The sequence below is a fragment of the Xiphophorus couchianus genome, chromosome 11 (genome assembly GCF_001444195.1).
Source record: "Xiphophorus couchianus chromosome 11, X_couchianus-1.0, whole genome shotgun sequence".
Taxonomy (NCBI): Eukaryota; Metazoa; Chordata; class Actinopteri; order Cyprinodontiformes; family Poeciliidae; genus Xiphophorus; species Xiphophorus couchianus.
The window spans coordinates 20,699,869-20,716,238 of NC_040238.1; the positions used below are offsets into that span (position 1 = coordinate 20,699,869).

The window sequence follows — 16,370 nt, forward strand, 5'->3', positions numbered from 1 at the left end:
TGGCTGAAGCTCTGGTGTACTTCACAGTACTTCACCGTTATTGTCAAACAGTGATGTTGTAGGTGATCTTTGCCTTAATTCTCCTGGTCAGCTGGTTACACAAATCTCATCATACTCTTGAACCAAGAGACCAGCTATCCCTGGCACAACTTAGGCTTTATGGGCTGTGGCAACCTCAGTAGCAGGTGCGGGTTAATTTGAATCCTCTTTACCTTTTTGGTCCTTTTCAAAAATATCCGAGATTATGAGAAGGCATCTAAATGCTGTCTGGACAGGATGTCATGTTGCACAACTGTTTGACCAATTGGTAAGGGAGGACAACCACGCACATTTTCAAGAAGCCTTTTAGAAGTTTGTGTTTACCTTAGATAGAATGACCACACGAAGGGGGGATTATCATTTTTCATACCAAGAAGTATTGCACCCCATTACATCTGCACCTGCCTTGTGATAACAGGTACTGAACACTTCACAACATCTCAGTTAAATGTCTCGTACGTAGGATTAATTTCATTCAGGCATGGTTTTAAGCACACAAACCTTGGTTCAGCATCTGTAAGAGAGGCCATGTTGTGATGGCAATTCAGTTAATGTCTTCAAGACACACACCAGCAGTAGACCTGGCATTATAGTGTTGAAGGCCATAACCCTCCCTAAGACATCACCCTAGAAATGTCTGTCAACCAAGGCAGGAGTCTACAGACTGGATGCTGAATTTTGAGCTCCTCCTATTGAACTCAACCCACATTTTTTCTCCCCAACTGAGCGTGGGTGAATTCCTCTTTGACCGTAACTCTGCTCTGTTTGATCTCCAGGGCCAATTATAAAAGCTGCCAGCTACTAATACTGTATGACTTAGTTCTGCTTCAAGACACTGCATGTTTTATAGGTCTGAGGGGCGCCACACATTACTGAAATGGGTCCACTAGTTTGCCAACACTGCCAACATGGTTTTCCGTTTCATCTTATAGCCTGGCCACATAACCTTTCAACAAGTTCAGTTTCATTTTTATTACTCTTTCTGGACATATTTAACATTTTTAGTCAGAGTGTAATTTCTCTTCAGTAGCTCATCTTTACTCTAAAGATAAGGTAACTTCCACGCGGTACCCAGTTTATCATGTTTGATGTCCACTGGTCCAAGGTGCAAATTGGGATATGCAACAAGCCAATTTAGTTCAGTTAGCTGTAAAAGAAACCGTACAGAAATATTCTTATCTAATAACACTCTTTAGCTCTTGTTTTCATACATGAGGTTTTAATGAAGTGTCAAGCCTAACTCTTCAAATTGTTGAAAAATAAATCTATTTTTAATTTACTGACTATAATAGGTTTCTGATCACACAAATTACGAGCCTTGTACATGTTCATAGGATGTTTGCCAATATACATGTCATGAAGACCTGGGTTTTAAATAAATCAGCTAAAGCCTATGTGTTTGAGTATTGTCTAGATTTAGTTCAGCCTGAAGAATGACATCTGGAGTTCATAAACAGTTACTACAGTTACCAAAGCATACTGTAAATCAAAAATACCATACTTAACTAACTAAAACCTAAAAACAAAAAATCAAAAGTAGTCAAACATTTGTCAGGGTTTAGGACCTGTATTTTCTGTGAAATCTTCTTTCATTTGTATATGTGGGAAGGTAAAACAAATGTATTTAAAAAAAAAAAAGTTTTATTGCACATGTGTTTTAAATAAAAAATCAAAATAAAGACAAGGTTTTAAAAGTAGCGTGTAGTTATACCTTTGTAACATTACTAGTGCATGTGTCCTTGACCAACTCAATTTAAATTCCTGATCAATACCAGCATCATCCCTCATCTCATTACCCAGTTAATGACAAAAAGTAACAGCAAACACCGTAAAATAGATTATTGCTATGGAGAACTAGTCACTCCAAGATGCAACTCTTGACTCCAATTTTAGAAAAATCAGCTTTAAAGACTCGTTTTTACCCCCCTCACCATCCATCAAATTGTGCATGGTGGCAAAAATAAGACTTCATTTCCAGTAAATATTGCTGTCATTGTATGAAGTCATTTCCTGACTTACTGTGATCAACTTGAATGATGGGTTCTTTTGTCTGAGAGAAAATAGACTTCCTTCCTTTGTTTTCACACACACCAGCATTAAAGTCAGTCAGTGATAATCACTTACAAGGCAGTTTGAGTAAAAGTAAAATATGCTCCAGTAACATTTATTTTATAAGAAATGTTATACGTGGAATCTTAAATTTAGCTAAATAAAATAATTTGTTGTTGCTGGATTTTCTTCCTCTCTGCACAAATCCATTTAAACCAAATTTCACATTTTAAGGCAGCTTTAAAAGTTAGTTTTTACCCCATAAAAACTAGTCTGCAATATCCTTTAATGCAGTTGCAGATTATGCATGTTTACAGATGTGCCATTAAGTGCACAGGTATGGAGTGTGTTACATATGGATGTTTCTATTATGCTAGGTTGCTTTTGTGGAGTGCTGTAAAGGTTAACTAAGTGTGAGGCAAGCTATGTTCTGAATCTTGCTTCTTCTTGAAACAGTAACACACCCATTACCATTACACTGTTCCCGTGATTTGTTGAGACGTCCACTGTGTCTGCGTGGGAAAAATATTGCAAGCTGAACTGAAAGCAGTTCTACGATTGCTGTCTAAACAGCAACGGGTGAAAACTTGATGACTTCTGAAAGTCATGCTTGCTTCATTTCTGCAGAAAAAATCCCATACAAATGTGGAAGTAATCAGTTTATTTTGATTTATTAGCATGAATGCTGTAGGCTTTCACACTCTTGAGTTCCTCCACTTTTCTTTATACACTTTGACACTTAACTACTTCTGCATACTTTGTGCTATTTTCAACATTTACCCTACGCTGCTCATTCAGGACATTACTGCTATGTCTTTTGGTATTGGTATCTTCTACAGTTTATGAAATATTCAGCTTTCTGTGATCATCTTGGGCTCCATTGAACCTGATGGAACATCTCATAATTTCTGAGAAATTCTTATAAAATCTTTGCACAATTTCACAGCAAACTACAAATCGACCACAATTTACACTGGTGTGACCAATCACAATAACTCTTGCCAGGTGAGACATCACCACATCCACAGGATGGACAGAAAATGTAAAGCTGCTAGTCTGTGCTGTTTAAGCTGAGATTTTACATTACTAAACTAATAATTTGTGTTTGTGGGATAGTATTTATTTTGTAAATAGTATTTACTTTAGTTCTTCAAATAAAGTTTTAATGATGAAAAAACAAATCTGCACACACTTCTCACTCTATTAAGCAGGATAATGTGAGGCAAACACCTTATCGACATTATGAGTAGAAATAACATGAAGTCCGTAGCAATTAGTTTTGATTTCAATAAAGCCCTTGATTCCATGCTATATTTACATCTGGTTGTACAACATATGTACAACGTACAAGCATTTTCACACTGCCTGGTGTATTTTATTGTATGTCAATTTGCTAGTGGTAGTCTACATGATATCATAAGTATTTCAGCTAGATTCAACTTTTTAGTTAATTTTACCTTAAAACTGTTGTGACCTTACAGTATAAGTTTGAAATCAGTGTTGTGCAGCAATTTCTAACCATCTTTGGGTGGGAATTTTGTATTGTATTGTAGTTTTCACTCCTCTTCTAGTTTTTCTTTATGCATCTGCCCATTTTTTAAATTTCTGCATCTGACTTCAAATTCTTCTGCATTCATACTGCATTTCAGGAAATGCATTTTTTTCTATTTCTATTTAATTTGTTCCTCCCCCCACCCCCTTTTTTTAACAGGATGTATAGATATTGTCTTTGTTGAAACTGATTTTTTTATGTATGTTGGTGCCCCAAAAATTAATGAAACTTATTCTATTCTATTCTCTGACCTTACAGTATAGGTTTATGAACATGTTGGAAAATAACATTAGCATTTTATAACCTTTTGTTAATCATTTGAGATACATTTATGTGCTATTTTATTTCTTGTATTTCTGTTATGTAAAATACGAATACTATTAGGTAAAAATAAGGTGTGCAATATTTATTTTCTTTTAATATGGAAAAATACCTTAAACTGTAATTTTCTCCTTTGCTAGCATTACTATTAGATTTCCATAATATGTGGAGGGAGCCATGTATGTACAGCTCCCTCCACATACATGGGATTCTGTGTGAAGATGTGTACAAAATCCATAAAACAAAGGGCTACCAATGAGAGTTGATGTTTTTGACATTTTGACATTAATCTGACTAGATAAGACCACAGTTGTACTTGTGTCATATTGGAAACCCATAATGGTGAAACAAATGAGGATGTATGGAAGCCCATTTCTGCCACTGTGATAAAAAACAAATAAACAAATAACTTGTATTTCATAATTATGACTTAGGTTATAATTAATATTTCATTTTTTTACTATGAAATATCTATCTATCTATCTATCTATCTATCTATCTATCTATCTATCTATCTATCTATCTATCTATCTATCTATCTATCTATCTATCTATCTATCTATCTATCTATCTATCTATCTATCTCATTATTTTCTCTTATAGAAGCAGTTCCCCTTTAAGAACCTCCTGGGTGTGGAAAATGGGAAGTTTTTTTGTGCGACTGTAGCCAACTGGTTTCGTTCCATTGCGTTTTTTGTGACGTCCTCGGCGTAAAACGGGTGATTACATTTCTTTAAAATCCGCTGTTCACTTAAAAAACACACACAACCCATTCACAGTGAGTGGTTTTAAGAGATGGTTTCTGGCGTTAAATACGACGAACTTGTTTAAACCACAGGGAGTGACAGACGGCGGCTTTGTGAGAGGGGGAAATATCTCGGAATGGAACGCGGCCAAAGGAGATTTAGCCGCTCTTCTCATCACGATACTACAACAAGGAAAAAGTGGCAAAGCGGACCAGGATATAATTGAACCGAAGCGTAAACAACGCGTCCATCAAGGGGCAACGGGGTCAGCGAGGCTTAACCGGCTGCGTTCACCGCTCCGTTCCCTCCGCAGCTCCCCAGCGGCAGCCGCAGGCTCCCCCGGACACCATGGTTTGCGCTCCTGTGAGCAGCAGGGAGTTTGTAGTCGCTTCGGCTGAACTGAAATGAGCAGTGTTCCATAGAAAAGCGGAGGCAGCGTGTCTCCACAACAATTCCCAGCGTCTATTGTGTGAAAGCAGCTCGTCTCGAAGATGGGGCACCCTCCTCTGGAGTTCAGTGACTGCTACAAGGACAGTCCAGACTTCAGAGAGACCCTCAAGTGTTATGAATTGGAGCTGGACAGGACGAGCAAATTTCTCAAAGAGTTGATCAAAGATGGGAACAGTGTCATCACCGCAATCAAGGGTGAGCATGTGTTTATTTTTACTCTCAAATCTATTTTACCTGCAATAAGAAAGCAATAAGGATCTGCTGCATCATCAGGCCTTAATGGGGGCCTGCAGGGTTAATGGGAGTGAGTGGGAGAGGCACATTCAGGGAGGTGCTACTCGCTCCTTTTGAAAGGTCATGCTTCGGATGCAGATGTGCACGATGACCAAACTGAAAACATCTGTCTCCCTCTCTGAAAGTTTTCCACTCTGCGTGCTTGGTGCTTGTGTGGGTTCAGTCCCACTGCTGGAATACGGTGGACCAGAGCCAGAACCAGCACACACACCAACTGTAGATATGTGCTTATGGGTCTCCGTGGCACCCACAAGGCGGACACTGTACGTCCAGTAAGAAATCCTGAATGACCAGCTTATCACCTCGACAACAGAAGCTGTCAGTGTTGTTGCTGTGGAAGTGTTGGCAGTCCAGATAATGGTCACTGAGCAGAGGTAAAATTGCTCCAAATAATCCCAAATCAGGATTGTTTACTGGACTTCAAATGCTTTGAAATATGCAAGTTATGCTTGGCCCGAGACGGTGAACGTTTTGCTGAAAGGCTGATTTATGATATATCACCATCCAAGCTTCTGAAGTGTTGCCATGCAGAGTTGATCAGCAGGCTCTCTGAGTGAAAGGGGAGCATTAATCAGAGTATCAACTAAGAGGTGCAATGGTGGTAAGTCTGAAATAGCTGCAGAGACCCCAGCTGAGATGGTGGAATATTAAACAGGATTGCTGTCGAAAATATTAATCATTCACTTCACATTTCTGGGAGAATGGCAGGAAGAAAAACATCAGAAGTCCAGTTTAAAATTCCCCACAAGCAATGAAGAAAGAAAAGAAAATAAATCCTAGAAGGCGTTCTGATGACAAGAAGAACTCATGCATCAGGTTAAAACATGGTGGTGACAGCATCATGCTGTAGTGGATGCTTTTCGTCAAAGACACACTTCATGAAATATGACTGAGCGAAACAAGAACAAAAAACAAGCTTCAACTGTGAAAAACTGGTAGACACAAACTCAAAATGCTTTGAGTTTGCATTGTCTGACGTTAGCTGGTTGAACTTTTCAGGTTTGTTTTGAACACATTTTCCTTCACAATTTGTGTTGGGTTGATCACACAGAAGCCCCATAAAATACTTTTAAAATGTGTGGTTGCAGCTCGAGGCGATGTGGAAGGAGTTTGAAAGTTCAAGGGGCATAAATACTTTAGGATTGTTTATGTTAATTAATTGAGGAATTTTACTTTCTGGTCGTTGGGAAATAAATCTCGTTTTTTAACAGGCTATTCCTTGGCAGTGCAGAAGTTTTCCCAGACTCTCAGTGCATTCCAGTTCGACTTTATTGGCGACTCCCTGACGGATGATGAGATTAACATTGGTAAGATGTTAATATTGATCTTCATATAAAGCTTACAAAGGAAAGTTCTTTAAAAGAAAGTTTCTTTAGTAGGTTAATAAGTTAGTCTAATTAGTTTTAAAATAATTTTTACTTCTTATTATTGTTTTAAAATTCAACTTATTCCCTTCACTTGACCTCAGTGGAAAGAAGCTGCCAACTTGCAAGGAACCGGGAAGAAAAGCAGATTCTTAAGCATGTGAAGAGAAACTTTGTAGAAAAGGTTTTCATTACAAAGTTTATGCTCAACTGTTTTCTTTTGTAACGTTTTGATTACATGAAAATGTGTCTCCATCGTTTGTGTGAGGAATTCAGCAGTAAGTGGCTAACTCCGACTTCTGGTCCTTGTCTTTGTGTTGTTCTTCCCCAGCTGAGTCATTCCAGGAGTTTGCTGGACTCTTGCAGGAAGTGGAACGTGACAGGATGATGCTGGTAGGTTATCGGCTTCCTCCAAAGACCCTTCTGCATCCTATTTGAGCCCTCAGTAGATATAGAGCCACATTAACACGTCCTGCACAAAAGAGGCTAACACCACGGCCAAACACTTCTCATTCTGCTACACACACTTCCAGCTGTCTGGGTGTGTGTGTGTGTGTTTAATTCGAGTATATTGTCTTAGTCAGGACATGTTCACACAGAGACGCTGTGCTGCCCCGTGCAGAAAGGATAAGAGCAATGCTGGCAATTATTTTAGTTTCCATTCCTCTTTCTAGTGTTCTTGTTCCCCTTTCTGTTAATGGAGCATGTGTGGGTATTTTTCATTAGGTTTCAAGACCTCAGGCTCCGACTACTAAAACTTTTCTGTGCTCTAAGTAATACAAAGGTGAGGTATGGTGCTTTTCAACTTTATCCTGTCTTTCCTGTTGGACTAGGCTTATGTATTTTAAAAACTTGCAGAACACATGATGGATGGAGTTGACAATGGAAGCACATTCTCTTTTCAGAATTACTATTTACTTATCTTTTAAAGGCCAGATATAATCATTTGCACAAGCTCTCCTTTTCAGTTGTATTCAGGCTTGTTTCTCACTACAGTCATATTCATTTTTATGATACAAATGGAAAAATATGAACAAGCACCTGGCAGCTGAGAACACAGTCAAAGTTGTTGGAGAGGGATGATGTTATGTCTGCAGTGCCACAATCAGGGATCAATGAACTGCAGTGACAAAATTACAACAAGCAAAGTCTTCAGTGCAAATTTTAGTTCATAAAATGTATAGATGTAGATGTATATTATGATTTGGTGTTTTAGGAGGTCAGGAGAACTGCTGTTTGAAAACAGCTGCAGCTAACTCACAATCTTGAGCAGTGTGTACACGAGCATGATTGAGAGCGCCAAAACTTTCCTCCTGGCTCTGATTGGTTGTCTCTGACTGGGAGCGATGTATTTCTGCAGATGAAAGTAGGTCCACAGGGAGGCGCAGAGGAGCTAGATTCTTTTCACAGTTTGTCTGTCACATATCATGCTGTTAGAACAAACGCTTTTAACAAATATATAAAACACATTTTTTAAATAAAAGTTTCCTTACTGCATGTTTAATCTATCTATTCTAGCGGCAACATTCGCCTTTTGAGGCCTCATCCCTAAGCTTTAGACATCTGGTTCTCTTAAAGTCTCACATTTAACATGTTTCGTTTGATATATTGTTGGAAAAAAATGTTTTTTGGTCAAGAAAACAACCCATCTGCGCTTTTAAAATGGCATTGTTACAGACCCAACACATAGTGCCTTCCCGTATTAGTGGGCATGACTCATCACTTTCTGTGTTGAGTCATGTTGAGGGTTTTAGGTTTTGGTACTCGTTAATCTCTATTGGCATCAAAACTCTAATTTTTTCTAATTCTGTCTCTTCTCTTCTTGGTAAGTAAAAGCGCGGTTTGTGTTTTATTCCTTTTCTTCATATAAAGTTGTTTCCATTTTTGTCTGTCCAGGTCCAGAATGCGTCCAATCTCCTCATCAGGCCCTTAGAGAAGTTCAGGAAGGAGCAGATAGGCGCAACAAAAGTGAGTGCTGTTATGAATTTCTCTGCTCTGCAAAACAAAGTGTGGCTCATTCATTCAGGACCAAACAAGTAGGTTTTTGGATCAGCTTAGAACAGAACATGCATATTCTTACACGGTAATGTTTACACGCATTTCCTGCCATTGTGAACCAAAATCTAGCAAATCTAGAACCACCCTGAGCTACTTCCACTTATCATTCAGAGTGTCTCAAGTTACTTCCTCAAAATGTTATACAAATTTTCACACCCAATTTATGACCATGTTGTATATGAACCAGTTATGTGTAAAAGTGGGATGGGTTTCAGTTCTTCTTTTTAAATTGAACAAGTAAGATGTATTTTGTTCTTTTTAAAATGAAGGCTGCAGCCAGCTGGAAAGACTGATTGTTTTTAGTGTATTTAAGCATATTTTGTCTTTTTTCTTCCACACATTCACCCAGTTTTCTAAGATGACAGGCTGTTAGTGGAAAAATGCCGTTGTCCCTTTATGTAGTCTGTCTTTAGAGAATTTCTCGCTGATGAATTTAGAAATAGTGCAGTTGAACACTTCAGATCAACTTGATCAATAACACAATGCAGTGACACACAAAGTGAGGCCAAACTAGCACCTGTTAGAAGTGTAAATCTTTTATTCACAAACATTTGAGCTATGCACTGACCTTTCTCAGACGATTAATATGCCGTGCTGCTTACAGAAACAGCTGATCTAATGTGTTAACCAGGCAAACCTGTTAATAAACAAGCACTGATCTCTCTGAGTCATTCTTCCTCTCTCATATATTTTCTTCGCAAACCCTAACCGTTTACTGACAAAAATAAACCGACCTGTTCAGCTACTTCAGTTGAATTCACACATTTTCTTTTGCAGGAATTAGGACACAATAAGTTAAGTGCAAAGATTTCTAACTTCCAAGATACAAGTGAATGCCACATGAGTTATGAAAGAGAAATAAAGGGTTTGTTCCAGGTTAGAAGTCACTTTTTAATTTAAATTAGTTACTTATATTCCTGTGCCAAGGGGAGTTTGTGTAATTCATTGTAACCTGCTGTAACATAAGACTAAATTAACATATTAGTCAAAATATTTCTGCTCTGCATAACAGATAATGGAATTTAATGAGTCGGGGAAAGCTGTGGTAAATCATCGGTTCTTAGACACTCTGGAGCTTTTAAAGTTTATTCTTAAGCTATAATTTCTAAGCTTGACATGTTTGACATTTCTGAAATATAGTGTTCTGAGGATGAACAAGCCAAATAATAAAATGTTCCGTTTAAAACCACTAGGTTACTTTCCCATTTAGATATTGGTGGTCACATTTTTAGCTTCTCGAACATTTTGTGTAGCTTCTTTTAGCCTCTTTGGTGCCCATTAATACATGTTTTTTCCTGTTTTTGGCTACTTATTGACTGCAGATATTTTCTTCAGAGTCAAACAGATCAGAAGTGCATACAGATGCATACACTCCACTCAATACAAACATACAGATTTATGGTCCGTTTGGTTTCTGTTATAATAAAATGTAACCACGTTCACGGCATCAAGTTATCGACTTTGCAGCTATCCCTCACACTGAACATGCATGTGGTTACAGTGGAAAGGAACAACTCCCCTTTTGACAAGAGGTAGCTTAGCTGATATATTTTATTTATTCCCCCCCACACACACAGATTATTTCTCATTTTATGCTGTGAGGATGTAGAGAAAGTTTTTTTAAGCTTTATTTTTAATCAAAGTCTTATAATTTTTCATAGGAAAACACAACGTAGAAATAAAAACACATAGAACAGATGGGTCACCGAAGGAGGAAGTTAGTGATACATCACAAAAAGGAAATGGACAACAGAGTTCTGAATAGTAATGGGTTACTATGGATGAAATGCCAAAGCGGTGTTTCACAAACCAACACACCTTGAGCACAGGGAAACAATAAAAAAAAAAGGGGCACTACTTTACATTGCTTTCATATTTGCATACGTTAACAATTTTGACCAATAATTTTGGGCCTTGTTACTCCAAAGTCTTTCTTTCAACATCAAGGGGTCCTTAATAAGCCATTTCCTTGTTATTGAAAGTACATAAATTAGGGTGCACCTATTGCAATTTTCTGGCTGATTGCTGATTACCAATCTTTAAAACATCTGATCTGCTGATTCCGGAGTTTGTCCGATACCAATTTTTTTTATCTGAACTGTCGCTAAACTGGTTAATTATTGTGAACTGTGAACATAGGTTAGACTGATGGACCCGCCCACCAGGTCTATCAGTCTAACCTCTTTCACGGCAGAGCAATAGAGGACACTGGTTGATCTTTAGACCGTTGCCACGGTAGATAAAATTGGTGGGGAAAGATGCAAGTATTGGACAATAATCAATCTTTCAAAATTAAGGAAATCTGAGCTGATTTATAGCTCCACCCCCAACATAAATGTATAGTTTAAAAGTTTTGTTCAATGTCAAAGCCAAGGATTCATTTGACCTCTTTCTGTTTAACCAGTAGAAAGACATTAATGAAAATATGACAATGGCATGTCATCACATCATTATGTTGTCTCCCAACAATGCCCAGATTTAGCTCTGCTGGTCTGAGAATATGTACTTTTGGGGGTCATAAAAAAACTCCTAATAATATCTTCCATGAAAATTCCCCCTAGTACCATGAGTTAGTGGTGGTGGAATTAATTTGGCAGAGGTTTAGCCATTCATTGTCAGTATTATTTTTGCTTTCTTTGTCCACATAATTTTGACGTACAGTGTTTTTTTTGTTGTTTTGGATTCTAGATAGCCTCCTCTTCCCATAAGGTTTACATTTATAGGCATCACAAAAGATATCCTGACAATGCTTTTCTAATATGTTAATGTTTTTGCTAAAATGGTACCTGAGCTGCAAATATCTGTAATAGTTTCGCTTGTGAAGATGACATTTTTCCTGTAGTTGTTGGAAGCTGTCCAGGTCGGTTCCAGATGAGCGCACGCAGCATGAGCTAAGGCCATTTCTGGTCAGTCCCTTGAATCTAGAGTCAAGCTGTGCTTGTCTAAAATGCTTTTGTAAAGACACATAAAAACACATAACTTTTCTGAATATGTAGTGTTGAGGTGTTTATCACCCATTGGAGATTTTGGGATGTCAATTTGACTTAATTCTAGTTCTTTCCACTTTGCATCATACCCCTCTTCAAACCAGTAGACAAGCGTACTGCAGTTCTGCTGCTTTATAGTGATTTTCCAAACATGAGAGTAACATTCCTCCTTTATCTCTTAGTAATTGTAATGTTTTATAGCATAACCTTGGGTTTCTTGTTCCGCCATATAAACCTAGAGATGGTTTGGTTCCACTCATTACACTGCTTAGTAGGAATTTCCACTGAAAAAGGAGGAACAATTTAAGTAATGCAATCATCTTTATCATTTCTATTCGGTTCTGTAAAACAAAATCAATTTTATTTTGTTAGCCATAGTGTTCCATAATTTGCTTTCTATATTTTAAGATAAGATAAGATAAATCTTTATTGTCATTGTCACAAGAACAACGAAATTCAAAAGGTGCCATCAGTCAGTGCACATGCCCAAAAACAAAAAATAACTGTCTCACAATTCACACACAACGCAAGAATCAACAAACTGGCAAAAAAACAAACAAAATAAACCACTAAATAAGAACAGCCACATTCTCACATACATCATTTATGATGATTAATGGTTGTTTTTGATTGCATTTAGTTTTGTTATTGCTATCGGGTAGAAACTGTCTCTGAGACGGTTGGTTCTTCTTCTGGTTGCTCTGTATCTTCTGCCTGAAGGCAGCAGTGTGAACAGAGAATGTCCGGGGTGAGAAGTGTCCTTTGTGATGTGTTGTGCTTTTCTTAGACAGCGGTCGCTGTGCAGGTCCTCCAGTGAGGGGAGAGGGCAGCCAATGATTTTTTGGGCTGTATTCATAGCCCTTTGGAGAGCTTTCCTTTTGAGTCGTAGTGCTGCTGTTATACCATACGCAGATACAGTAAGTCAGTATGCTTTCTATGGAGCACTTGTAGAAGGACACCAGCAGCTTCTCCTTGATGTTGTTCCTCCTGAGAACCCTCAGGAAGTACAGTCTTTGCTGGGCCTTTTTTATCAGCTCGAAGGTGTTCATGTTCCATGTGAGGCCCTGCTCAATGTGGACCCCCAGGAAACGGAAATCAGCTACCCTCTCCACACATTTTCCACCAATGGTTAGTGGTGTAATGTCCGTTTTATTCCTCCTGTAATCTATTATGAGTTATTTTGTCTTTGAGTTGTTGAGGAGCAGATTGTTCTCCCTGCACCACTGCAACAGCCGCTCCACCTCACCCCTGTAGGCGGACTCGTCGTCTCCTGAGATGAGCCCCACCACTGTGGTGTCATCAGCAAACTTGATGATGGTGTTGCTGTGGTGGGCAGAGGTGCAGTCGTATGTGTACAGACAATAGAGCAGGGGGCTCAGCACACAGCCCTGTGGAGAGCCAGTACTAAGGCTGAGGGCAGTGGATGTATGTTTTCCCACCCTAACTCTGCTGTCGGTTGGTCAGTAAGCTCAGAATCCACATGCAGGTGGAGTGAGGGAGGCCCAGGTCCCCCAATTTGTCCACCAGTCTGTGAGGGAGGATGGTATTAAAAGCACAATTTGTAGACTACAGAGCTGTAGTCTACAAAGAGCATCCGCACATAGCTCCCTTGCTGCTCCAGATGTGACAGAGCAGCATGGGGGGCCGTGATCACAGCGTCCTCTGTGGATCTGTTGGCTCTGTAGGTGAACTGGTGGTGGTCAAAGCCAGGAGGGAGAAGTGCTGTGATGTGACCCCGGACCAGTTTTTCAAAACACTTCGTCACCACAGGGGTTAGTGCCACTGGCCGGTAGTCGTTGAGGCAGGAGATGTGAGGTTTCTTGGGTATGGGGACTATGGTGGAAGATTTCAGGCAGGATGGGACTGTAGACAGGGCTAGGGACTGGTTGAAGATCCTGGTGAAGACTCCAGCCAGCTGATCGGCGCAGTCTTTCAGGACACGTCCAGGGACGCCATCAGGTCCAGCAGCCTTCCTTGGGTTGACAGCCCGCAGTGTGCGCCTCACCTCTACAACGAGGGGTGTGGTGTTGTGGGTCGCTTGGTATAGTGTGGCTGCCTCTGTTGGCTTCACCTCAGAGTGGGCAAAGAAGAGGTTCAGCTCCTCTGCCAGTGTGGCGTCGCCTTCCGCAGCTGCGAAGTTGGTCAGAGGTTTGTTCAGAGGTTTAATAATATGAACACTAAAATATTTCATAGTTGTTGTTTTCTACAGTATTTAAATTTGAACAGTTTAGTTGTATCTTCTCATGGTGAATAGGAAAAGCAGAGATTGAGTTTTTTGTCTATACTTAATTTATAGCCTAAATGACGACCGGATTGGTGGTAGCAGGACTTGAGGTTGGCGTCAGATAAGTTCACAAAGACATCATCGGCATATAGATTTGATCCAGACCACTGACAAATTGTACATTGATTTTAAACAACGTATAATTGAATTATTAAAGCCAAAATGTTGTAGAACCAGATATAAATATTCCCACTGTATTGAAATCAAAACTAATTGCTAAGGATTTCATGTTATTTCTACTCATAATGTCGATAAGGTGTAACGCTCGCCTTACGTTAACCTGTTTATGTATATTTTAATAAAGCATGTCTGGTCTATATCGATCAGTTCAGGAATAATAATTTCTAGTCTGCTAACATTTATTGAAGTGAATATTTACTATATTTATATGTAAGACAGAGATGGGCTGATATGAATTCTGCTCCGTTTTATCTTTTCCTGCTTTTGGTATGATGAATATTATTGCTTGTTTCCAGGATGGTGGGGTCTTGCCCCTTTAAGCGAAACCCCATGATTAGAGCACTTTTACAGCAAACACGTTATGGATAAAAGTTTTATACCATTCAGCTCGTAATCTGTCTCTGCCTGGCGCCTTGCTTTCCTTCAATTTTGACATGGCTTTATCGACATCTGCTTCTGTTACATCCGTGGTTATCCATTTATTTTGTTCTATGCCAATTTAGGGATTATCCAAAGAATCTAGAAACAGATTTATTGACGGAAGCTTGGTTAGTTAGGGCTGACTATTTAAATTCCTGTAATATATTTCAAATGACTTGTGCTATACAGCAGAAGAAATACATGTCCTGTTGGTAACAGCGTTTTGTTTTTAAGGATGAGTCTGTCCAATTATTGTATTTTAAGTCGATAGGCCAATATTTGGTTTTGCTCAAGATCCATATTTTTTATGATTTAGTTTAATATATTTGAGTTTAAGTTCCACTTTATTGAGTTTCTTGTTTAATTCTGCTTTTACGACAGCAATTTGCAGAATGAGAGTAGGGTCAAAAATAGTAAAAGAATGACTTCCTAAACTACACAACTCATTAGGGAGTCTTGGTTGAAAACGAAAGTCCCCAGATGATGGTTGGGAGGTGGAGCGGGTCTCTCCAGTGCAAACTGATACAGTTCTGTAATGAGTATAGGCTCAATGCACATCCAGCCTTTAAACTGGTTCCCAAAACAATAGTTGTCTATTGTAATCTACTTATAGGAAACAGTAATGCCTATTTTGTTAAGATTAGCGAAGGCCAGATGTCTGACAGGATATCTTTATGAAAATATTCAATTCCTAGTTCTTTCACTGGATCCGATCTCTATGATTGCAAATCTTACAACAGGGATGTTAAATAAATTTACAGGTGGGGTTTATCTTGGTGAGGAGGCTGCATCATGACGACAACTGAAACTTAATAAAACTTTCAAGAAACTCCAGCAAGTTGTCTCCCTCTGTGTCTCCAGGAATCCCATACATGTTGTTTCTTATATTTTATCTTGGTTGCTTGTAGTTTTAGATGGCAACTCCTTCACTCCTCCATTTCTGCCACACGTTGTAGTGAATCCTCTGCTCTTTCTCTGGTCTCTTTCATGTTTGCCACAATTTTGTTTAGTTTTCCTTTGACCTCCTCTCTAAAACTGGTTTATCTTCATGTTACTGGAGAAGTTGCCACGAAAGCAACTAAAATCAGAACAAATGGCCAAAATCTCTTAGTGGTTAGCTCCGATGCTAGCTTGAAGTCCTTCCTGTGTTGGTCAAATACGTCTTCATCAATTTTTCCTTTGGAGACTCTTTTGCCTATTTCTTATGTCTGGTTTGGTGTACAGTTATTTTTTTCATTCAGTGTGTCCCCATATTTTAACAAATGTTTAAAAAACGTAACGGGGTTAATAGAGGAGCGATGTTGTGATGACTTCCTAAAGGTGGAGTGTTGGAAAGAGCAGGACTTTCTTAAAGAGACTTAGTACCAGTTTCAAGGGATCGAATTTCTTTTAAGTAATATTTGATTTATACAGCATTTTTTAACAACTAGAGGTAGCAGAGTTACTTTATTGTGTTATATAATGACACTATGTGGCTGGAAAACACATAATACTTCCCCTTTAAATATTTTTTCTTGTATCATTTTTTACAAATGTTCAGTGCCTAATAAAAAAACCCTCCTGTAAGCAAGCAGAATTTATAAAATAAAACTTAATTCCCTTTCAGTTTCATAGAATTAGAATTTT

General features: G+C 38.7%; 1 protein-coding gene across 1 annotated transcript in view; it reads left to right on the forward strand.

Moving 5' to 3' along the window:
* The first annotated feature begins 4,855 nt into the window (after positions 1-4,855).
* The window catches only part of ophn1 (oligophrenin 1), a 44,308-nt gene continuing 32,793 nt past the window's right edge, over positions 4,856-16,370 (forward strand). The window contains exons 1-4 of the mRNA XM_028031136.1: positions 4,856-5,352; positions 6,663-6,758; positions 7,147-7,208; positions 8,712-8,783. Coding sequence (XP_027886937.1) covers positions 5,199-5,352; positions 6,663-6,758; positions 7,147-7,208; positions 8,712-8,783 — 384 coding nt within the window. The 5' untranslated portion in view covers positions 4,856-5,198. The remainder of the gene's footprint in view (positions 5,353-6,662; positions 6,759-7,146; positions 7,209-8,711; positions 8,784-16,370) is intronic.